The sequence below is a fragment of the Panthera uncia genome, chromosome F1 (assembly GCF_023721935.1).
Source record: "Panthera uncia isolate 11264 chromosome F1, Puncia_PCG_1.0, whole genome shotgun sequence".
Lineage (NCBI taxonomy): Eukaryota > Metazoa > Chordata > Mammalia > Carnivora > Felidae > Panthera > Panthera uncia.
Window position 1 is genome coordinate 52473219 of NC_064813.1, and position 26472 is coordinate 52499690.

Consider the following 26472-nt stretch of genomic DNA (forward strand, 5'->3'; position numbering starts at 1 on the left):
TAGAAAACCCATGAGCAAGACTTGAACAGACTCAGAGCTTGCCCAGTGGAAACAGTCATTTCTCTATGGATGTTTGTTGGAAATAATCAGTAGCAACTGCTTACCATTGCAGTTGCCTGAGGTAGAGATAATAGTTGGGTAAACAACAAACAAAGCAAAAAAGTTAAATAGAAAAGCTGAAGCATAAATGTCCATAGGGAGTTTTGCAAAGCTCTGAAATATTATTGGAAATCTAGAATGTCATGCACATATAAAGCCTATGTGCATGCTCAACAGAAACCTGAGAAGAACCTAAGTTCTCACCTCTGCTTGACATTCTGGCTCTGCCCAAGCAGGTAGTGGTGACTAAAGAAGATAGCTTACCTGTTTAAACATTAGAGGCACACTTTAACACAAATACAGAGCTTTAAGCAAAGACTGAAAAACTTATTCATTCTAGGAATTTAAGAAATTCTCTCTTCAAACATTTAGCTGAGCACTAAGTTAATTGAACACAGAAATCAGTGCCCACATGTGACAATAATATAGACTGTATGTAAATCAGGTCAGTCACTAAACAAGAAAGCAGCAATAAACAGAAGCATAAAAAAACATGAGAAAGGGAAGAATGGTTTCCAGATTTGCTATATTATTTAAACATCCAGTTTTTAACAAAAAAAGTGATACATGCAAAAACAACAACAAAAGAAACTATGGTTAACAGGTTGATACAGAGTGGAAGGAAAAGCAGTCATAGAAACTTGGTCAGTTGGAAGTCCATACATTAAACTTAGCAGACAAAGACTTTAAATCAACTATTTTAAATAGTTGCTCAAAAACTAAAGAAAGGATGAAAATGGTGCCTCAGCAAATAGAGAATATGAGTAAGGAGACAAATTGTGAAAATAACAATTCACTAGAGGAGTTCAATATTAGATACAAATGGCAGAAGAAGGAACTGGTGAACATGAAGATAGGTCAGATTAGGTTATTCAGTCTGAGGAAGAAGGAAAAGGTAATGCAGAAAAATAAACAGAGCCTCAGAAAACTGAGACACCATCAAGTGTACCAACATAAGTATAATAAGAATCCCAAGAAAAGATGTAGAAAAAAGAGCAGAAAAAATATTTTTTAAAAATTACTAAAACTTTTTCAGATTTGATGAATACCATTACCTACACATCCAAGAAGCTCAATGAACTCAAAGAAGGATAAATTCAAAAAGATCTACACCTAGAGATATTATCAGACTGTTGGAAGACAAAGAGAAAATCATGAAAGCAGCAAGAGAGAAATGACCCATCTGATACAAAGTATGTTCAATAAGATTAACAACATAATTTTAATCAGAAACTATGGAGGCCAGAAGGCAGTGGGATGACATATTTAGGGCACTGAAAGAAAAAATATTGCCAACCAAATATTCTCTCCAGTAAAACTATTAAAACTATTCTTCAAAAATGAAGGACAGATTAAAACATTCCCAGATAAACAAAATTGGAGAGAATTGTGACTAGTAGACATGCTTCATATAAATTACTAAAGTAAACTTTTATGTTGAAATAAAAGGACACTAAACAATAACTCTAATGTACCTGAAGAAATAAAGAGCCCCTGTAAAGTAACTACAAATATAAATATATAAGATAATATAAATGCATTTTTATTTATAATACTTTTTCTCCTGATTTAAAAAAACAACTGCATAATACAATAATTATAATTCTGTGTTGATGGACATCTAACACCATAATTTGAATGACAATAACAAGGGGGAGGGAAAAAAAACCTAAATAGATACAAAGTTTTTGTATACTATTGAAATTAATTTGGTATTGGGGTGCCTGGGTGGCTCAGTAAGTTAAGAGTCTTATTCTCAATCTTGCTCAAATCATGATCTCACAGTTTGTGAGTTCAAGCCCCTTAGAATTCATTCTACCACACTCTCTGCTCCAACTCTGCTCATGCTGTCTTTCTCTCTCAAAATATGTAAACTTAAAAAAAAAAAAAAAAAAGTTGTAATTAATGAAAACTAGATTATGTTAATTTTAATACCCTGGGAAACTACTAACAAAATAACAAATAGTAAAAAAAATGACGAGGAGGTTAAAATGGTATACTAAAACATATTAACACAAAAGAAGATATTAATGGAGAAATAGAGGAACAAAAAAGACATATAGGAAACAAATAGCAAAGTGACATTTCAACTACCTTATCAATAATTACATTAAATGGAAATGGGGTAAACACCTCCCAGAAAAAGAGATGTGGGAAGAATGGGGGCAGAAAACAGAATCCAACTATATGCTTCCTAGGAAAGACAAACTCAAAGAAACAAATAGATTCAAAGCTAAAAAACAGAAGACATACTACATAAACTGTAGCCAAACACATTCCCAATAACAAAGGGAAAAATCCCCAAAATACCTAGAAGGCCCTTTAAGACAAATGAAAACAAACGCACAACAAAACACACTTCATGAGTTTCAGGTAAAGTGTTGCTTAAAGAGAAATACAGCTATAAATATCTATATTAAAGAATAAAGTAATGAAATCAATGACCTAATATTCTACCTTAAGAAATTAGAGGGGAAAAAAAAAGAGTACACTTCACCCAAAGCAAGCAGAAAGAAGCAAGTTATAAAGATTAGAGTAGACATAAATGAAATAGAAAACAGAAAAACAATAGGGAAAAACAACAAAAGTTTATCCTTTGAAATTATTAACAAATCTGACAAACATTTAGCTCGACTGACAAAGAAAACAAAGGACAGAAAAGTCAAATCAGGAATGAAAGAAGGAACATTACAAATGATCTTACAGACGTGAAAGATTGTAAGATAATTCTGTAGACTGTTTACTAACAATTAGATCATCTTGATAAGATGAACAAATTCCACAAAAGGTACAAACTACTGAAACTGACTCAAGAAGAAATAGGCATTCTGAGTAGTTTTAATAAGCAAAGAGAATAAATTAGTAATAAAAACAACTACACACAAAGAAAATCCAGGACCACATGCCTTCAACTGGTGGATTCTTCTAAACATTTAAACAAGGAATAACTCCAATCCCTCACAAGTTCTTCCAAAAGAAATAGAAGAGGAAGAAACACTTCTCAACTCATTCATAGACTGAATCAGAATTCATAGATTCATAGAATCATTTCATCCTGATACCAAAACCAATAAAGACATCATAAGAAAGTTACAGATTAATGTTTTATGAATATAGAGGTAAAATCTTCAACAGAACACTAGTAAACTAAATCAAACACCACAAATAAAAAGATTATATACCATAAGCAACTGAGATTTATCCCAGAGATACAAGGCTGGTCCAATATGTGAATATTGAATAATACATAATATTGATAGAATAAAGGATAAAAAACAAATGATCATCTTCATAGATTCAGGAAAGGCACTTGCCAAATTCCAAACCTATTTCATTATAAAAACAAGCTATGAAAGAAGGGAAGTTCCTCTGCTGGAAGCCGAGCTATCCAACCAGCCTGATGGCAGGGCCGGGGCGGTGGACCGACAGGGGCGGCATGGCGGCCCACCGACAGTGAAGCTTCTTGTACTCCTGCTTTTATGTAATTTGGCCTTGGCGTTGGTCAGGGCAGCCCCCCATCAATGAAAGTACCTGGGGAATTGCCAGTTGGGGAATTGCCCACAACGGGCCCCCCCGGGAATAGAACCGTTGGGGAAAGAAATAAGAGTCCACAGGAAATTACGCGGCCCTACATCCAGCCCTTGCCGCCCCCTATAAACACTCCTCTGCCTAAAGGGAGGATAGCCCCATGTATTTCCCAGCCAAGGAGGGGGACAAATGGGTTCGAAATCCCCACTCCGGGAACAAAGGAATGTATCTATGGATACAAGTTACTCCAACCCCTAGGCCCACTTGGCCCCCAGGAGGCATTCCAGAGGATAACTGTACCTGGTGGGTTAAGGTACAGAATGGTTCATTAGTTCCTAGGTATACATTGTCTCTCTGGGAGCACATGAGGCGTGGGCTCCCAGGGCCCTCTTGGCTCCCTCCCGGCACCCCAGACCAAAGCGAATACTCTTGTCCCTTGTACCTCAGATGGCACAAAGGAACAATTAAGAAGTCACGTCCTTGTAAAACATTCCACTTGAGGTGTTGAGAACTAGATGACCTTGAAAGGGTAGGAGGGAATGTTACTAGAAAATAACTATGTTGTTCCTTTATGGGTGATCACACAAAGGAACATTTTTAGAATTAGGTAATGCCGAGAAACATAGATAATGCACGCTACCAGGAATTTGCTAACAAATATAATGCCACGCTTGCTACAATAAAGTGGCCAGTCTAACACACTGTTGTTGTCTGTGTCCATTTTATTTTTGTTTTATTTTATTTTCACTTTTTCGCTGATGCTGTTCATCCTTCGGGAACCCCTGGACGTGCTGGAGCTGGACTCCGGCATTCCTCATTGGATAAAGAACATGTATAAAAACCTACAGTTAGCATTACACTTTGTGGTGAGAAACTAAATGTTTTCCCCCTGCAATCAGGAACAAGACACTAATGTCCACTCTTGCCCCTTCTATTCAACAGTGTTCTGGGCATACCAGCTAGGGCAATTAAACAAGAATAATATCCATTTTACAGAATAGAAGAGAAGAAAGATGAATGTGTCCAAGGAGACATTTAAAATTATAGAATTTTATAAATTATAAAATGAGATAAAACTAATTCTCAACTTGGGAACAAATAAATGCTTTTGTTCATATAATGGGATATGAATAACACAACTACAAGGAATGAACCAGATCTCAAATAATTCCCCATTTTTGTGCAAGCACCAAGTTGAAAATACACTAAGAAACCATTCTGTACATTTTAACATGAAGATGATAGCATATATTATGTTATTTAAGGATACTTACCTATATATTAGGTTTAACCATCTGAAATAGCCAATATTTGGCCATTTTTAATGTAAAAAATGGCAATTTTATATGAGTCAACCTTATAACAAAATCACACAAATATACATGAGAATGATAAATGTAAATGCGTAACAGGAAAGGAGATCTTTAAGAATCTTTAAAAATTGCTTAAATACATTTTGAAATTTCAATTTCACATGTCCATTGCCTGGGAAATCACTGACATAAAGAAAGTGGGGGTATTTCTAAATTGTTTTAGAAGGTTAGATGTTGCTATAAATGTTAAAGTCAAATAAATAGTAATAACAATGTGAAGTTAGTAAGATTAGATCTGTCCCTTGTGAACCAAAAGTTTTAGAAATAGAAGTATGATAATTAGCATAGGTAGTTTTAGAGACATCTACCCATAGGTTAAAAGAATTAAAGATAATTACTGAATTTCTTTTTGGAAATAATATCTAACATGATATCAAACAGAATCCTCATTTTTTAAAATAACAGAGCTTAAAGACTGAGCATTTTGACAATACCATTAATAGATTCACATGTAAAGAACAAAATCTCAATGCAGTAAAATAAAAGCTAATATATCTCCTTTTAACAAAGACTTAGCTAATTGCCTTTCATCATTTCTATCAGGAATTCAAATTGGAATTAAAGGTATGCATGAAGAGATAGGTTAATTACCTGATTTCTATTTACTTCATTGTGACACTAAAGAAAACACTTTTTCTACAACAAATTTTAAAATAAATCATAAAAATCTAGAACTTCAAAATATGATGGTTCTAGAATAGAGTCAATCTTGCTCATTTTTTTTAAGTGCTCAAAATGGTAAGGGCTTCATGCCAAGAAAAAAACCTAGAGTGTGTTTTCTGGTTTTGTTGTTACTGTTATTGTTGTTTTTAGGCATCAAGAGAAAAGAATGAGAATATACTCCAATTATCATGTAACCATAAGAAGGAAATAAAGCTCCAAATGAAGCTATCATTGCAGACAATAAAAAACATAAGCATTTAATGTACAGTCATATACAATTAATACAGGTATTATTATACAATTGTACAATACATACAGTATTATAAAATTTCTTGAATGAAGGAAAGTTTGAAAATTCACCTCCAGAATCATTATTTAAATCAGTGAAAAGAAAGCTGTTATCCTGAAGAGTCAAAGGATGGCCACAAAATGGTCAAGAGTAATTGAATCAGAGAACAGAGAACAGAACCTTATATTATGCTAATTTCATCCAATTCCTTTTCTTCTTTTCAGAACCAGTTTTCTGCAATATCTACACCCAAAGTCTCCTTTTCCTTACCATTTAGTCTCATTTTAAGTGATCTACATTCCCTTTTCTCTATTGCTAGACTGAAAGTGTACTCTTGATGGCCAACCTAGGTGTGATTTTCAGTCTTATAACTTCTCCTTAGTATTCTGGTGTTTGGTATTATTGAAGAACATCTTGAAGTCATCATCATTTGTCTTCTAATATCCTAACCCTTGGGATACTTCTGAAGCTCCTTGGGTGCCTCTAATCTTTACCCCCATCTCCAAACCCTCTATCTGTAGCTCTATACTCTTTTTTTCTAGTTTTCTCTCCTCCAATAATTTTATCTGCTTCTAGAACTTCAAAAATAACCTCTATAAGGAATATTCTTATCTCCATATCACTAACCCTAAATCAGTCCTCAAATCCAGTCTCCTGTCTCAAATGACCTTTTGCCATTTCTACTTGGCTATTCCATTTCTATCTCAAATAATCAACATTAATTCCCTTAAGCCCACTCTCCTTTCCCTCAGTTCCTCCCCTGCATTAACCTTTCTCTCCTTTTCTTCTTCTCCGCTCTCCTCTCCACCTCATATATGCACACATATACACACAAAATCCCAACATCCCTATTTCTCTTTATGATATACCTTTGACTTCTTCTTCTCCTTTAATCACCAGTATCTGCTCAACTACTTCTTTGTAACATTTTCCATTCTCACAGAGCAAGTCCATTAGAAATCACATCTGGAACACTGCCAGAGAGGTGAGGCTGACAAACTAATTTTAGCTATATCCATATACTCTACCCTTCAGATCCTCTCACTTCATCCACTTGTTGAGCAAACAGCAAATATTTATTGAATAGCTATCATGTGGCAGGCAATCTTCCAGGCTCTAGGGATACATCAGAGGACAATGTAAACAAACAAAAAAATCACAGAATTTATATTCTAGAAGGGAAACGTATGTATACAATAAAAATACTAAGTAACTCATATACTAAGTTAAAATGGTAAGTTCCATGAAGAGAAAAAAAAAGCAGCATAATGAGGGGCAAAACGTGGGGAACTGGAGGGTTGTAGGGAAGATTTCATTAAGAAGGCAATATTTGAGCAGACCCAAAGAGACAGAGTCAGCATTATGGAAATCTGAAGGTATAGACTTCCAGTCTAAAGGAACAGTGAATACGGAAAAGACCCTAAGACAGAAGTGGGCTTCACATATTCAAACAACAGCAAAAAGGCCAGTTTGGGTGAAACAAAGTGAGAAAAAGAAATGGTAGCAATAGTAACGCCGGAGAAGTAACTGTAGTCAGATCATGTAGGTCTTATAGGCCATCGTAAAAATGGTGGCTTTCACTCTAGTGAGGTAGGAAAATAATAAAGCATTTTGAACACAGAAGGAACATGATCTGCCTCATGAGTAACAGAACAATCCTGGCTATTGTGTTGAGAAAAAAGTGGATGGCAGGGTGGAAGCAGTTAAAAGACTTTGCATTAATCCACGCAAGAGCAGCAACCATGCCCTGGACTGGGGTAGCTCTAGAGCAAGTGTGAGTTGGAATCAAAATCTGGACATAATTTGAAGGTAACATCAACAGGACTCTTCTGATACATATGTCAAATGTGAGAAGAACTGGCAAGGACTCCAATCTTTCGTTCTGAAATAGTGGAAAATGAAACTGCACGTACCTGAAATGGGGAGGATTATAGAAGAAATAGTATGTGTATCAAAGTAAGAGGTCTAAAACATCCAAAGTTCAGTTTGGGGAAAAAATGAGATATAAATTAAGCATCCAAATGGAGATTTTAGATAGTCTGAGGTAGCATTCTGGAATTTAGGAAAGAGGCTGGGGGAACGAGGAAGGAAGATAGATTTCGATTTAGAATTTAAGCCACTTAGATGGTATTTAAAACTTTGAAGCGGGAGGTGATGTTTAAGGGAGTGCGTGTCTACAGACATGGAAACAGAACCGAGGTGTGAGTCCTACAGTACCAATGTTAAGAAAGCCAAGTGGATAAACAGGAACCAGGAAATCAAATTGAGACACAGCAACTAGAAATTCAGGGACAAACCGGGAGATAATGTGGTCTTAGACACCAAGTGAAGAAAGTATAACAAGGAAGGAATGATCTCAACTCTTTTCAGTGATGTTGATGGGTCAAATAGGATAAAGATGTGAAATTAACTACCAGATTTATGACGTGAAGGTCAGCAGAGATTTGACAAGTATAATTTAAATGTTGTGGTGAGCTAAAGCCTGACTGTAGACAGTAGAACTGGAAAAGAAAGAGTGCTATCACTGACAAAACAAGGAGGAAGTTTTGCTTAAAAAGAGGAACAAAGAAACAAAACAAAACACTTACTCTGGTGGAGGATGTGGGAGTTAAGAAAAAAATTTAATGGAAGAATCATACCATATCTGTATGTCCTTGACATGTTCCATTAATACTAGAGAAGTTCCAAAACACTAGAAAACACGATACAGGAGCAAATGGGGAAAAATGCTGTGACAATTACCTTGATAAGATCTAGATTATATGACAGAGGTGGATAAATACAGCAGTGGGAATTTATAGTAGTTATTTTATTACTTGTTTTAATTTCCTTGTGAACTGGAAGGTATTATCATCAGCGGAGGGTCAGGATAAGAAGTAAATTTAAGGACAGAACAAAACGTGTACACAGTTACCCAAAGGCAGAACGTGAATGCATAAGGGAAATACGGAATGAACCTAGGGCAGCATCATGGGCACATAGGAGGTTTATGATCATAAATGTTAGGTGGCACAAGTCATCCTGATTGGGTCTATTTAACCAATACAGGGTGTTGCCATGGTAATACTAGCAAGTGAGGAAAAATAAAAAGCAAAGGAGTCAAGGTGTGTGCAAGGAAGTGATTCTAATATTTGGCCATGATACTTAAGCTCAATAAGAAGGGACAGAACGCAACAAGGGAGTGAGAGACAGGGGAAAGTTGTTTCAGTAAATTGATTAAACATCCCAGAGGTGTTGAAGAATGGCTGGATTCAGGGCACCAGAGGGTCCAAGTTGATAGATATTAGCATATATCTGACAGAAAAAGGAAATGCACAATATTTATATGCTATACAAACTGATTAAAATACTGCTTCTGGACAAAGGGAGCTCTAGGAGGCACAGACATGAAAAGTAACAATAAAAAAAAAGTGAGGAATTGTCACTACCTTTCAGCTTCAAATACTGGCAGTGAATAGATTTCGGGCAAACCAAAATAAATAAAAAACAAAAAAACACGTTAAAAGTTTAAAAAGCCAGAGGTACAGTTAGGATCCCAAAAGGCCAAAAATTACTCCAGAAAAGGTTATAAGAGATAACTACAAGGTGAATGCCTAAATTCCACAAAAATAATCCTTGGGGCCAAATAATAATCCTTCTAGGTCCAGACAGCCAGAGACTGGCCATCGCTGAGACAGCCTAGCAGACAGCAGAGTTAAAGTGGAAAGTTGGACAAAGAAAGAAAAGAGGCACAGATTAGATGTTACAATAATGGTTGGACTTCATCTTCGGATTAAGACATGGACAGATGCAAGAGACCATCACTTTACTATCAACCCAACAACCAAATTATGCCAGGAAAACTATGAAATCATTTTTAACCCCTGAGAAAGTAGAGGACACAAAGAAATCTAAACAAATTAAATTCTACAAAGGTACAAGCCTTTCATAGGAGAGATGAGACCCAGGACTGCTGGTCTCCCTAACAGAGAAGCAAGAGGTGGGAGAGTCAGCCATAGTACCCTGGAACAACAGCTTAGAATTCCAAAGGGCCCAAGCACACAGTGAGTCTGCACCCAGCCCGATTCTATCCTCAAACATCTGAAACCAGTGGTAAATGACATAACATTGAAACTGTAATAAAGCCCACATCCAGATCAACTTCAACTTCAAATCAGTTTGACTTTATTCTTCTCCTACTCACTTTCCTCAACAACCCCCCAACACGCTCGCTCGCTCTCTCTCTCTCTCTCTCTCTCTCTCTCAGCCTGATAGAGTGCTCTTTCCTCTAGAGGTAAATATTATTCATTTCTGTCTTTCCAAACCTATATACAATGTCTAGTACACAATATTTATAGACACATGAAGAAGAAAATGTGGCCCATTGTAAAGACAGGAAACCATTAATAGGAGGTGATGCAGATATGGCCCAGACATTAGTTATTAAATAAGGATATGAAAATACCTAAGACAAAAATACTAAAAGATCTAGTGGAAGTGGTGACTGACAACATGTGCGAATGGATGGGGGAAATCTGAGTAGAGAGATCACATCTACCAAAAAGTAGCCAAATAGGAATGCTGGAAATGAAAAGTATGAGATTAAGAATGAAGACTTTTCTACGTAAGCTTAACAGCAGCCTAAATAAAACAGAGAAAATGATCAGTGCATTTCAAGGCAGGTCCATGGAAAATATGCAAAGAGAAACACCAAAAGAAAAGAGTATGGGGAAAAAATGCTCAGGATCTGTGGGATGATATCCAGTGCTCTAAAATAATTGTAACTGAAGTCCTAGAGAAAAAGAAGGAAAATGGAAAAACAAGAAAGAAAATTTTTAAGAGATGGTTATCAAGAACATCTGAAAGTAATGAAAACATCACTTCACACATCCGAGAGTCTGATCAAACCTCAACCAGGGTAAACATAATAAAAACTACACATAGGCACTACTTAGTTCAACTGTTAACATCCAAGAGAAAACCTTAAAAGCAGAAAGGGAAAAACAACTTACCACATTCAAGCGAACATTGATATGAATGACGGCTTGACTTCTCGTCAGAAAAAAATGAAGGGCAGAAGACAATAAATTATAATTCTTTAAAGTGTTGGGAAAACATTAACAACTATCAATTTGGAATTCCTGTAAATGGAACCAGTGAAAATATCCTTCAAAAACAGAGATAAATTAAAGACATTTTTAAAAGTTGAGTTTGTTTCTCACAGACTGAATCGTAAGCAATGGAAAAGGAAGCACTTCAGGCTGAAGATAAGTTAACACCAGATGGAATACAGGAGTTTCAGGAAACAATGACACATACCAGAAAGGGTTAATCTTTAAAGAGAAAAAGAAATTATTTTATGGGGTTTACCTACACAAAGTACTTTCAAACATCTAGCACATCATTACTCAAAATTTAACATTCTTCCCTCCTCACCCCAGGAAAATTTTGACTCTGAGCCAAAAAATTGATACAGTTTATGACCATCATTTAAAAATACTTAAGTTTCACAAAATCAATAAGCTTTAACATGGCAAAATTTGATTATGTACCTTTCATGAACCAGGTCCATATTATTTGTAAGTTTTACAAGTACCTTGAAAAGTATGTACACACATGACAAATTAGAAAAATTAGGAAAACAAATCAGGAAATTGGATTGAGAAGTAAAATTCTTTTTTTTTTTAATTTTTTTAATGTTCTTTTATTTTTGAGAGAGAGAGAGAGAGAGACAGCACGAGTGGGGGAGGGGTAGAGAGAGAGAGAGAGAGGGAGACACAGAATCCTAAGCAGGCTTCAGGCTCTGAACTGTCAGCACAGAGTCGAACATGGGGCTCAAACCCACCAACCGTGAGATCATGACCTGAGCTGAAGATGGACGCTCAACCGACTGAGCCACCCAGGTGCCCCGAGAAGTATAATTCTTTGCCAAAATCACCTGACTTTTAAGAAGTAGAGCTGGGATTCAAACCCAATTCTTTCTTATTATAAATCTCATGCCTTGTTTCTTAGGTACTAATTATTATAGCAATAGTAATTTGTATGTCCAATAACCTAAATGTCCAATGTAGATGTGTGTTTTGTCAACCCATGTTCAATTCAGAGTGTATTATACTACATACTCTTGCTTTTTCTTGTACTAACACATCACGAACCTACTCCTCTGTCTCTACAAATAGACATACTTCCTTTCTCTTAGTTTTGCATATTTTTCCAATTTAAGTATAATTTCAACTTTACTTAATCAATTCCCTTTTGAAATGTTTAATTGGTTCCAATTATTTGCTACTTTAATTCTACAATGAGTACTTTTGAGTACATATTTAAGGTTTTCTCTAATTATATTCTTGAGATATATCCTGGAAGTAGAATTCTTGGATTAAATAGTCTCCACATTTTTACTTATTGTAGTTTGCCAGATTATCCTAAACTCTTTCCACGGTAGTATCATCTCTTTTTTATTCCTTGCCAAATTAAGCATAAAATGATAAGCATTGTTTAAATTTTAAATTCTCAGTTTACTAGTCAGATGTTTTCAATATTTTCCTATAGTGTTTCTGGCCATGGTATCATGCTAATAAAAGTCTTCAATATGCCAGGATTAAGAAACATTTGCTTTCATTTTCCTCTACTACCTCACGATGACATACCTTGCATTTAAATTTTAACTCATCTGCAGTTTTTATTTTGTACAGTTGGAAGGAATACATTGAATTTATCTTTTTATTTTGTAACATAGTTGGCCAATTGTCCTGATTTATTGTGAGAAATCTCTAGGACAATCTGAAACACCAACTTAACCTTTAAATAAACCCCTCTATACCTATATATGCCTTGTTTCTATACTCTTCTTCCATTCCATTAACCTGTCTTAATTAATTTCTATACTTTTCTATTTCTTTTTTTACCCTAATTCCAAAAAATATTCTCTCAGAAAAAGTTTATCATAATCTCAACCAAAAGAAAAATGTCAGATGTTTCAGTATTTTCCTTTCCTTTCCTCTATACCCAGGTGAGGTTAGACATATTAACCCATGGGACACCAGCAGAGATTAAAAGTAGTATTTCAACTAAAGAATGAAAAATAAGCAGATGAATTAATACACAACACACAGCAGAACACATGGAAGGGAAAGGACATTGGAGTTAGCTTTAGATGGTTATCTTTTTCCTCCCTGTGCATTCACTTTTACATAGAAATGGCAAATCTTTATTGATTCTATAATTACCAGTTAATTTCTTAAGAAAGCGCTAGACACTTATAAATGCGTAACATGGAAATTCCCACGATTCAGAAGTAGCCACGAAAAGTTTTGATTCACAAAATTTTGTTTTTAAACCCAAAATTTGGAGGGCCGTTGTAGTTAATTACCACAGTGATATTAAAGACTTCTTATAATTACATGTCTGCTACCGTAACTCCTCCAGGTTTTATGTCCAACTAGAGGCATTGAAATACACCTGCACTGGAAGAAAATGTTCTAAGAAGGAACTTATACATATTGGTTCATAGAGATGGTCTAAAGTGCTTCTATTTGTATATGAAAAAATCAACTCAACCAAATCAGGTTATCTCATTAGCATCAATACATTATATGTATAGATATTCCATTAATATGTATACAGGGGTCAGTGAAATGCATTCATGTGGTCATTGATTAATTTCCTAGGGGAGGCAAAGACAAGGCCTGCAGCAAAAGAAAAGTGTGATCGGCAACATATTTTTCTAGAAAGTTATGGTAGATATGAGACCCCACTAAAAAAAAGCTCTGTAGCAAGCCAACACTCACGTGCAAAGTTGTTGCTTCGTGGGTACAGAAACAGGGAAACAAGTTAAGCCCAACCAGAGAAAGAGAGGAAAGACATCTAGATCTCCTATGGGCCTTCGTTTGATATGCCTGTATTTGAGGCAGTGTCTGTTCCAAAGCACAGACAGCCGGCCCGGCACTGCATGAGAGCACCCCTAATTCAGCTCACAGTAATCTCTTGCACAATTACCTCTCCTGAATGAAACCATCTTGGATATGGACAAAAGTATGGAGGACAGTGACTTAATTTTTTGATTAAAAAAAGGAGCAAGCGAGAGAAAGAAAATGATTTATAATAAGTCCGTGGGAACATTCTGTACCTATCTCTTTTCTGATTAGAGAGGTGGCATGGAACCTGGCTCATTAGGCAGAAGTAATGAGCCAGTCTACATGCCATCTCTAATTAGAGAAAAGATACAGTAGGTACAACTGTACCTATAAATTTATAGAATAAAGACAAAAATTATTTTAAAATAACCTTTCCCTTGTAGCACTCTGATGCCCAAATCTTAAGGAGAAAATTGTAGTAAAAATTAAGTAACATTTGAAACAAACCCCTTTCCAATGATATGTTTTCTTTTTCTTTTTTTTTTTAATGTTTATTTATTTTTGAGAGAGAGAGAGAGAGAGAGAGAGAGCATGAGCAGGGGAGGGGCAGAGAGTGAGGGAGACACAGATTCCAAAGCAGGCTCCAGGCTCTGAGCTGTCAGCACAGAGCCCGACGTGGGGTTCGAACTCACAGACCATGAGATCATGACCTGAGCTCAACTGACTGAGCCACCCAGACGCCCCTCCAATGATATGTTTTCTCATCAGAAGTTAAATTTCTTTTTACACAGCTTAATAACAAATATCATATTCAGTCCACAGTGTCCTTTTGAAGCATTCATTCAACATCTAGCATGCTGAAGAAGAGCAGAAGCAAGTCACTTCAACCCCACAGTGCATAGCAGACTAATTTATAGCACTATCGAATACTTTGAGCAACATTTGGTGCAATAAAACACTTTTAGAAGTACTAATGGGGATTAAATATTGAAACAAGGCTCACAAGATTTAATGTTTTATTAAGAAATTCTGCATGCAGGGTACTTTATAAAATTCTCCAATACGCTAATTACTCACACCAAGTTTCTAAATATATAGTTTCCTTCAATTAAGTCTTCACATAAGCTTAGCTTGATCGAAGAGCATATACAAATTAAATAGAGTTATGTCCAGACACTTTGTCTTCTGATTTCTCAACAATTCTACGGAGAGACATTGTTATCCCTACTTACAATAAGAGCATAGGTGTTCAAAGAGGTTAATAATAGCTGCCACTCATTAAACATTTACTATATGATAAGCAACATATTCTACACATACATGATCCCATATAATTATTATTACAGTCCTATTAATTATTTATGAAAACATCCTTTAATAGATTAAAACCTGAGATTTTAAAAGGATACATATTTTTATCAAAGGCACACAACTGGATTGGATTCAATTCTAAGTTTTTTGACACCAGAGCTAGGAAATTTAACCACACAGTTTTAGAATTTATTTTGAGTATCAAAAATACACATCTGGGGCACCTGGGTGGCTCAGTCAGTTGAGCGTCCAGCTTCGGCTCAGGTCATGATCTTGAGGTTCATGGGTTCAAGCCCCGCATCGGGCTCTGTGCTGATAGCTCAGAGCCTGGAGCCTGCTTTGGATTCTGTCTCCCTCTCTCTCTGCCCCTCCCTCACTTGCACTGGGTCCCTCTCTCTCTCTGCTATACTATATCTACTATACGCAACTGGCAGGATTGTATCACTATTAGAATTAAAATTTAGCAAATTCACTGGACTTAATTGAGGTCAATATAAAAATTGATCGTATTTTTATAGAATAAAAACAAAACTAGAAAATGAAGTTCAGAAACAATAGTAAGTATAACTGGTGAAAAAAGAACCAAAAAATACATAGAACTAAGTCTTACAAATGAGTGAAACTTCTGGACAGAAAACTAACAACATTGGGGTGCCTGGGTAGCTCAGTTGGTTAAATGTCAGACTCAACTCTTGACCTTGGCTCAGGTCATGATCTCGTGATTCATGAGGTCAGGCTCAGCACTGGTGGCACAAAGCCTGCTTGGGATCCTCTCCCTCCCTCCCTCTCTCTCAAGATAATAAATAGATAAATAAATAAATAAGTAAATAAATAAACAAACAACATTTTTAAGAGAAATTAAGAAATACATTTTGTTTGTGGATTAGAAGATCTGATATCATATAGATACCCATTTTCCCGAAATTGAGTTTATGATTTAAATCCCAGAATTTTGTGAAAATTGCAAAACTGCCTCTAAAATTCATATAAATAGACAAGACAATATTGAAAGGAAAAAAAAGTTGGAAAAGTAAATACTTTCAGATTTTAAGACTTTTACGAAATGACAACTATGAAAACTAAATGTTTTGACTCAAATACAGGCAAACAAATCATTGGACCAAAAGAGAGAGCTCAGGAGCAAACCATCTTCACATATGCAGGTACGTGATTTGTGACAGTTACCACTCGCTGCAGGGGAGCGAAGAAATGATCTGTTTAATGAAAATGGTTCTGGTGATGTTCAAGTGAGAAATAAAAAATGAATCTTGACCCCCCTACCTCATAACATACCCAAAATAAAGTCATATAGAAAACAGACCTAAATTTGAGAGGTAAAATAATAACATTTTCAGATAAAATGTAAAAATAATATCTCCATGATATCAGGGTGTGCAAAGATTTCCTCAATAGGACATAAAAATATTAAGTATAAAAGAAAAATTAGTAAATTAGACTTCATTAAAATTAAGAACTTCTGTTGATCAAAGAATGCCATTAAGTTTCCAGCAACTACAATGTGCCAGATTCTGGAAAAACAATAATGTTTTTCATACATAGCCTCATTTGATCTTCATGAGACTGTAATGTCATCATCATCATTTCAAATTTAGAGTAACTAAAAGAATATAAGAACACTAATTCGAAAGGATACACACACCCCTATGTTTATAGCGGCATTATTTATAATAGCCAATATTTCGAAGTAGCCCTAGTGTCCACTGGTCCATTGGTTGATCAAGGGATAAAGAAAATATAACATGTAATATACATACACACACACACACACACACACACACAGGAATATTATTCAGCCATAAAAAGGAATGAAATCTTGCCATTTGCAATGACAAGGATGGAACTAGAGAGTAGAAATTGAAGCAAAAGTCAGTCAGTCAGAAAAAGATAAATAAACAATTTAACTCATACGTGAAATTTAAGAAACAAACAAGCTAAGGTAAAAAAATAATAAGAGACAGAGACAAATCAAGAAACAGACTCTGAATTATAGAGAACAAGCTGATGGTTACCAGAGGGGTGGGGGTAGGGTATGGGTTAAATAGGTGATGAGGATTAAGGAGTGCACTTGTTGTGATGAGCACTGGGTATTGAATCACTACATTCTACACCTGAAAGTAATATTACACTGTGCATTAACTAACTGGAATTAAAATACAAAATTAAAAAGTACATAAATTAAATAAATTTGGGCTAACTACAGTTTAGAGTCATTTAAAAGTTGTTCCAGGTCACGTAGCTAGTAAGTGGGCAGTTGGGACTTGAACTCAAGCAGACCAACACCAAAGTGTAAAGTCTTAAGGAACTATGCAATCAGATGGTTGCTCAAATGCGTATGTAGGTGTATACATGTGTGTGTGTATAATAGAGATCTAGAAACAGAGATATAGAAATACAGGCATGTATCGCAATTTCTAGTAAATAACTGCTAATAATCTCAAAATATTAGGAATAATCTAAATGCTCATTATTAGGAGTTTGTTTTAAAAGTTTTTGTTACAGCTATACAAGTGGGCATAATGCAGCCATTTTAAATGAGAAGGAATATTAACATAGAATGTTGTCCATAACATTTGGAGAGGAAGTATTTATTTTTAGAGGCCTCAGAGAAAGCATATGTATTATAATTTCATTTTTAGAAAATTATTTTTATAACCATATCTCCAGCTATATGTACTAAAGTTCTGGAAGGGTATAAAAAAAGTTAACTGTATCTATGAAGGTAGAAAACTGAAATATTTTCTATTTCAGAGAGTTCTGTATTGTTTGGATTTTCTTATAATGAGTATTCATTATTTAGTAATATAAAATAATTGTTCCATTTTTAAAGTGTAGGCAATTTATAAACCATTGTGCTAATTATTTCAAGTTAATCCTAAATTCAATTTCTGGGTTTTGTTTTCAGCATGCAGTATATATTCTTTTAAACCTCTATGGCCTGTTTTAGGATGGGAAGATATGAATACCATAAATCTAGCTATTAGTGTTGAATATTAAATTTCAGTTTCTATTTAATATTCTAAACCCTACTTTAAAATCCAAACAAAAAAAAAAGATTGAGAAAATATAGTTTATCACATATTGTTCTTATGTAAATATTGATCAGGGGCACCAGGGTGGCTCAGTTGGTTAAGCTTCTGACTCTTGATCTGGGCTCAAATCATGATCTCATGGTTTCCTGAGATCAAGCCCCATGTCAGGCTCTCCACTAACAGCGCAGAGCCTGCTTGGGATTCTCTCTCTCCCCGTCTCTCTGCTCTTCCCCTGCTCATGCTTGCATGTGCGCGCTCTCTCTCTCAAAATAAATAAACATTTAAAAGAAAAAGAAAAAAGAAATAAACTTGATCATAATAGGTACATCTTAATTTTAAAGTTCCCCTAGTATAGTGGGTTGAAAAGTGCCCTCCAAAAGGTGCGTCCCCCTGGAATCTGTGACTGTGACCATATTTGGAAATAGGGTCTTTGCATACGTAATTAAGGATCTGGAGAGGAAGGCATATAGGATCAGGGTGGGCCCTACATCTAACCACAAGCTCTCTTAGAAGAGAAGAGAAGGGAACAGAACACAGACGAGAGGGTCATGTGAACCTGGAGACTAAGGGGGTTGTGCAGCCACAAGCCAAGGAACGCTGAGGACTACTGGAAGCCAAGAGAAAGAGAGGCATAGAACCAATCAGAACCTCCAGAGAAAACCAACCCTGCGAACCCTTGATTTCAGACTTATGGGCTCTAGAACTTTAAGAGGAGGATAAATGTCTGCTTTATTAAGCTCCTACCCAGTTCTGCTCATTTGTTGCAGCAGTGCTAGGAAACACATACACCTAGATATTTAAAACAATTGTTTTTGACACTTTCTTGAGCAATCGGGTAATTAGACAAAATAAGTAATTTTCTGAAGTCAGAATCTTACCATTTAAACTCTGTCCTATTTGTGTAGTACCAGAGGCAAAATCTATAATTGAACCACTTAGAGTCCTTGCATCAAATGCCGTATTATCTTCCTCCAAACCATTGATGAAGAAACTGATTTTTGTCTGATGCACCTGCAAGAAATTATCACCATTATTATTTTAATTACATAACCTTGCATTTTATCATAACTACATTTCAGTAGTCTTTCTCAAGTTAATTTCTTACTTCACTACTTTCTTCAGTTGGAAAGACTGAAAACAATTTATCTTAATGGCTCATTGATATATCTGTATGTTTATAGATCTAGATATGAACCTACATATTATAGTTTTGTGCTGTGATTTGTACCATGGTATTTAAAGATATACATAATTTTTCGTCCCATGTATTTAGCAGCACTGACTGCTATGCCTTCATAATTTTTTGAGAATATGCTATTTCTTTATATACTAGTTAAATTTGTTATAACAATAATTGGCAAAAACAGAATTCAATACAAAAGGTAGAAATATTCAAAACTAAGTATGCCAAAAATGTATAACCTGTGGATAGAATTTAAGTTGCTAATACAAAATACTTCCTGTAAACATTTCCTGTATTAGTATTGGTACCATAGTTGATGATTTTCAGCCGTACTTCCCCAATACAGAATATAAAAATTTGACAAGAATATTCTAGCCTAATTATTCAGACAACTTACCAACTCTCTACCATCAGGGATCAACAAACTTTTTCTGTAAACAGTCAGAGGATAAATATTGTCTATTTGCAAACCAAGTGATTTGATTTTGTGTTCCAACTGGTCCAGGTCACAACTGCTCAACTCTGCTATTGTAATAGGAAAGCAGCCAGAGACAGTACATATGTGAGTTAGCATGGATGTGTTCCAGTGAAACTTTATAAAAACATTTGAACAACCAGATTTGTTCCTGGGTTGTGGCTAGATGACCCCTCAATTATATCCTAATTGTAAAATGATGAAGTTATGAAATTTTGTTTCTGTGCAGTGACCCCTGAAGAGCCAACTCAAACCGTTCTGCAGACAACTTCATGGATGGGATTTATACAAAACTGTCAATGATTGCACGTATTTCTGAATAAAATGATCAGCCATTTGACATCAATGTTAGCCTCTACAAACAGTTCTGTTCAAGTGCTTTTAACTTGAATGTAAAAGGAATCATTGGTGCTCTAGCAAAGGAGCTGAAATGGCAAACAAAACACGAGGATGGGGGTGGGGGTAGCAGAAGGAGAGAGAAAGAGAAATATGTCATCTTGCAGGTGAAAGGTTAGATGCTAACATTTTAATTAAAAATATATCCAATCATAGCATTCAAATGCTATCCTATTAAGACTTCCTCACAATTGATGAAAATAACCATTCCCCAACATCTTTAGAACGTTATATGAGTGACTGTCTTAAGAACTGTTTTCAACAGCCCTCTCTCTCCAAACAAACCAACCAATCAACCCACCCTGACAGTTAACAACATAATTACTTGGGAACAGTAATTCTTCACAAAGTTATTCAACATGGCTTTTCTCCATACTATTTAATCTGCTTTTATTAAAAACCAGGTACTTCCTTAACTCCACTGACCCCATGTTACATTTTACTTAATTATAAAACACAGCCTTGACATAAAGAACTAAAAACACACGCCAACTCCTTGTGGGCCTGCATATATACCTCTCTTCTGGGTAGTAGGGCTGCATTTTTTTTGCAGCCCATTTTTTACAGCCTGTTACTGTCATTTGGTGTTTGACTGTTATCATTATAAAAGATACAGGCTTTTCTACTTTGTTATTTGTAGCATTATCTCATGTTTTACAACATCTTTGCGCAACATGCAGGCACATGAAATATAACTAGTGAAAAGTTCTCGATGGTATTAATGCATAAAAAAGAATGTGGTTCCATCTCTACTGTCTTTACCCAGCCAAAAGCTGATGAACAGCCAATTTTCCTTTATCACATTAGCACAGCCATGAGGGAAACACATTTGTTCTACTCAGCTACACTAAAGATACTATTACCAATCTAACATATACATGTTTTATATCAGCAGTATTCTCAGAGCATGAGAGAGCCAACAATATATTAACACTAGCATGACAGTTTATTTAAGAAAAGAAAATTGTCTCTGTAGAGGGACAGAAGTTAGAAATGTATGGCTAAATCTCAGTGTCACTGGTCTAATAAAGGTAATAATTCTTAGGCTTTCTTTATAGCAGGTAACACTCCTGTGACAGTTCTGTCATATCATTCAAATAAAAATGTTGTCTTTTACAAGTTTAAGTGCACCTTTATTTTGAGTCAGATAGAAAGCATGTTTTTGATTTTCTATATTCACTGTATTATATCTGTAGTCAAGAGTTCAGGACCTTCTCTTTTTTATCAACTCATCGCATATTTGCTTAGGAGAAGGATTCAGTGTCACTTGCAGTGAATTCTGGAAGGATGTTTTCACTTTGTTGGTACTTACAAAATGATTAATGATGATCTCAAGCCACTCTCTTCTGTTGTCCCCTCCCCTATCAACCACCTTTCTATAAATAAGATTAAATCTTCTTTGGTGTTCTGTACCATGTTTTATATTCCAAGATTCTCTTAACTATTTTGCAATTCTGGTCTGGGGCCCCATCACACCGGAACTGTGAAGACGAGGGTAGCGCTTTGCAATAGCTCATTCTGATGATCCCCTTGCCAGTTATCTGGAGGAAGAGGAATATGTGTGGTGGAATTTCTAATTTGTGAAAAAGAAAGCCTTCTGCTGAAGTAGACTTCACACCTATCTCATTTTCCACCCCTCGAGAATTGGAAGAGTTTGTACATGTTTATTGGTGTGGCATGAAGGAATGAATTGGCAAAGCCAGTGGCAGCTGGAGAAAGGCCTTACATCCCCTCATAAGAGATTTAAAAAACACACCGGAAAGAAGATAGAGGGGAGCAGGTCATTCTCACCCCTTCATTTTCTCAGGGCTTCATATTTTATTTTAATTAACTTTTTGGCCAAATTCATGTCCCTGTGACAGTCTGTACTCACTCCTTTGAGCACAAGAGTGTATCAGATTATTTTTTTTGAGTAGAATACCTGATCATTGTCTTGCTTGAGCAGAGAAGTGTATAATTCCAGGAAGTCACACAATAGCTGAGAAGCTACCAAGAAAAAAATACAATCAAGTCCACCTGGACAGGTGTGTCCTAATTGTCAATCATCTGGTCCACTGAAATGCCAAATCTTTGTTGCTTTTCTACTCCTGCTGGCTACCAAAAATCCAAAGAAACTCCCAACTCAGGCTGGGAAATAGGCAGAACACCTGCACTAATTTCCTCAGCGGAGAAATAGTTTCCTTGTTGCCTCTATCTTTCTAATTTCAAGTTAATTCAATAAAGCCTGAACCCAGTACTCAAAGTGCCCCTATACATTATACCAAAAAAAAATAAAGTCATCACCCTTTCTCTCAAGGACCTTGTATGTATGACTAATTTTAATGCACTAGTGTGTGCATCACTATAAACAATGATGGTTGTTTTTAAGTTCTGACTCAGTGCAGTGAATAAAGTGCTGTCCATTTCAAAGAGTTGCTTTGAGAAGTTAGGTCTCAGTCCATTCACATAGGACATATGAATGTCCTATGTGAATGATTCTGGACCTTTTCTTTGGGACTTGTCTTTTCAAAACCATCAAACAGGCCTCCCAGAAATACCACTTGCATTCTTTTAAAGGGTTTCATTTTGAAGCAATTTTTTTTTTCCCTCTGAGACAGAGCTAGCACATATGAGAGTGTGCACACACATGAGCCGGGGAGGGACAAAGGGCAAGGGAGAAAATCTTAAGCAGGCTCCACACCCAGCACAGAATTCAATGCAGAGCTCAAACTCATGAACTGTAAGATCATGACCTGAGCCGAAATCAAGAGTCAGATACTTAGCCAACTGACCCACGTTGGGGCCCCTAAAACAAAACTATTTTAAGAATTTTGAATGGGGGTGCCTGGGTGGCTCAGTCGGTTAAGCATCTGACTTAGCTCAGGTCATGATCTCATGGTCCATAAGTTTGAGCCCCACGTCGGGTCGGGTCCTGTGCTGACAGCTCAGAGCGGGGAGCCTACTTCAGATTCTGTCTCCCCTCTCTCTGCCCCTCCCCCACTCATGCTCTTTCTTTCACTCAAAAATAAACATTAAAAAATTAAAAAGAATTTAGAATAATACTTTTGTAGATTTAATAGAAAGTGATTTGGCAACATATCTTGAATTCAAATTCACCCTCAAAAAATAATGATGGATGATACAAATATAAAGATCATCATTTTGAATACTAAAAAAATCAAACAAAAAAAATACTGGGATATGAATCTGAAGGGAAAACTTTGTGGAGGAAATATGTCTTGGACTTTCTGAAATAGAAATTTCCCTGAAATAGAATTTCTATTTCTAGGTTAAACAAGGCTTTGCAAAAAGGATTCTACTATTCCATCTATAATTTTTTAAGCATAAGGAAGGCAATTTATTCTAAAAATTCCATAAGATTATTTTTAAATATCACATGTACAGGGGGTGCCTGGGTGGCTCAGTGAGTTAAGCGACCAACTCTTGACTTCAGCTCAGGTCATAATTTCATGATTCGTGAGATCGAGCCCCACATCAGGCTCTGCACTAACATTGCGGAGTCTGCTTGGGATTCTCTCCCTCTCTACCTCTCCCCCACTTGTGTGCAAGTGCGTGTGTGCACGCATACTCCCGTACTCTCTCTCTAAACAAATAAACTTTAAAAATAAAAAATGGGGCACCTGGGTGGCCCAGTCGTTTAATAAGCATCCGACTTCAGCTCAGGTCATGATCTCATGGTTTGTGGGTTTGAATCCGGCATCAGGCTCTGTGCTGACAGCTCAGAGCCTGAAGCCTGCTTCGGATTCTGTGTCTCCCTTTCTCTCTGCCCCAACCCTGCTCGCACTCTGTCTCTGTCTCTCTCAAAAATAAACATTAAAAAAATTAAAAGTAAATAAAAGGTATCACACGTATGTTTTCTTCCCTTACCTAAGCACATGTGGAATGTCCCTCTTGCTTACTATCTGAAACAAAGTTCTTCTGAGGTTTTCTTACTCATCCCATCCCAATTTTATTTCTAACTAATTACCAACAGTCAATCTCATCTAATCAGAGAGGTCCCCTCCCTATCTTATGATCACACAATGCTTGTTTCTATCTCTGTGCTCTGTTCAAGCTATTTTGTATGGGAATAACCTTGCTACTTCCTTTCATCTCCCTAAATTTTTAGTATTTTTCCAAATATACCTCAAGTCCTGTATCTTCCAATAACCCTTTACCAACTATTTCAGTACTATAAAAGTGTTCACATATAGAAAAATTAGCAAGTTGGGCATTAAAATTTTTATATGTATTTTTCCTTTTTATCCTTACAACAATCCAATGAAGGTTTATTACCTCTATTTAAAAAATGATCACAAATAATTCTTTAAAAAGAATCACAGAGAATTGAAAACAAAAAGGTTACATTATTCAAGGTCACATAGAAGGTTGACTGATTCCATGGACTGTTGTAACCAATTTTTGTTAGTCAGTTACACCCAGTTAGCATTTTGAAGTTACAGCCATCTCTTGTGTCAGAGCCATCCATGAGTCTCTCTGCTGTAACTCCACACAGTGAGGATTCCAGCTTCACGTCAAACATCTCCCACAATACGAAGGGTAACAACCCCTATGAGCTACATAATCACTTGTCATTTTCCTGACACTGTGCTGAATGTATATACTCACGTTACTTGTTCAGTTCTCAGACTGTCCTTCTGCAGTGGTCCCACCCCCAAAATGAGGACACGGAAGTGTGGAAGTGTTTTGTTTATTTTTGAGAGAGACAGAGCAAGAGCAGGGGAGGGGCAGAGAGAGAGGGAGACAAAGAATCCGAAGCAGGCTCCAGGCTCTGAACCATCAGCACAGAGCCTGACGCGGGGCTCAAACTCACAAACCACAAGATCCTGACCTGAGCAGAAGTCGGACGCTCAACCGACTGAGCCACCCAGGTGCCCCAGAGGACACAGAAGTTTAACTGTGGACTTGGGGAACCCTTTCATCTTTGAACAACTTTTACCAATATAAATGATTAAACTGAAAAATATCTCCTTATAACTTCAATTCATAAGGCCCAGCTCTAACTATTGATGTCACCCCAAAGAAATCCAATCCCTTTTCCATGTGGAAGCTCACAGATGTAAAGAAAGATGTCGTTTTTCTCCTAAATCTTCTTCAGGATAAATGTCTTTCATTTACGTGGTGTTCTCAATATGATATGGTCTCTCTCTTCTTAAAATGTGTCTCCAGAAATACTACAATCTCTACTTGTGATTTGGCTTGCCAAATTGAAACAGGATTATCACCTTAAAATAATCCAAAATTGCACGCTAGATTTTTGCCTATGGCATCACACAGCTAAAACTGACAAATTATTAAGTTGAACTCACTTTTCACTAAAATACTAAGTCTTTTCTTTTTTACATCTCTGCCTAAAGCACCTCCATCCCATCCTGTGTATGTGCAGTTAGTTTCATGGACCCAAGGACAGAAATTTATATTTATCCATGTTATGTTTCATCTTGTTAGATTCAGCCCATTGCTCTAGGCTGTCAAAATCTTTTTGGACGCTATGTCTGTCATCAATGTATTTACCATCTTCCAAGATTTGTGTCATTTGCAAATTTGACGAGCATGCCCTACGTGCTGGGCAGAAGCTCAATAAATACTAATTGATTGATTGTCTAATTGATACTCCAAAAATAAAACCACCAAACTACACTGCTACAATTCTAAGCAGTAAAGACACCATTTTCCAACAGATAAATGTGTCATACAAGGATTCATCACCTTTTCAGAGTGACCTTGTTTACTAACATGAGTTTTTATATGATTATAAATAGTCTATCAAATATTCCCTATTAAGCTGCATTTATACAAACTATGAATAAAAGAGTTGAGGCAATTATTCAGGGAAGGTTGATTTGGCACAAATTAGTCACTTGGGCTGCCCTCGAAAATTAGGAATGTGCGTGTGTTCCCATTACTGGTTTGATTCGGTGAATAACTGCTTATGTTTTCATTCCCTTTGACCAGATAAAAGATGCTACAGGGAAATAACTTCATACACAGATAATTTTTTCAAAGATTTTTCTTGTTTTTGTTTCCACTTTTCCTTTTCCATGAGCTTGTGTGTTTTATTTCAACGTTTACGCCTCTCCTGGCCTCTTCTCCCATCCACCCGTCTTCCTATCCCTTCTCCTCCTATCCCTGTCCCCTGCGCATACACACTTTCATTTTCTTTCCTCTGAGTAACCCAGACAAGCCAGGCCCTTGAAGTGATCTATGCCTAAATGTATTAAATGTATTACATTATCACTCTAGGTATGACGCTTTGGATTTGCTAGTCTC

General features: G+C 36.2%; 1 protein-coding gene across 1 annotated transcript in view; it reads right to left on the reverse strand.

The window, feature by feature from the left end:
• The window catches only part of USH2A (usherin), a 733950-nt gene that overhangs the window by 656409 nt on the left and 51069 nt on the right, over positions 1-26472 (reverse strand). Inside the window, exon 3 of the mRNA XM_049634559.1 lies at positions 19027-19159. Within this exon, the coding sequence (XP_049490516.1) occupies positions 19027-19159 (133 nt within the window). The remainder of the gene's footprint in view (positions 1-19026; positions 19160-26472) is intronic.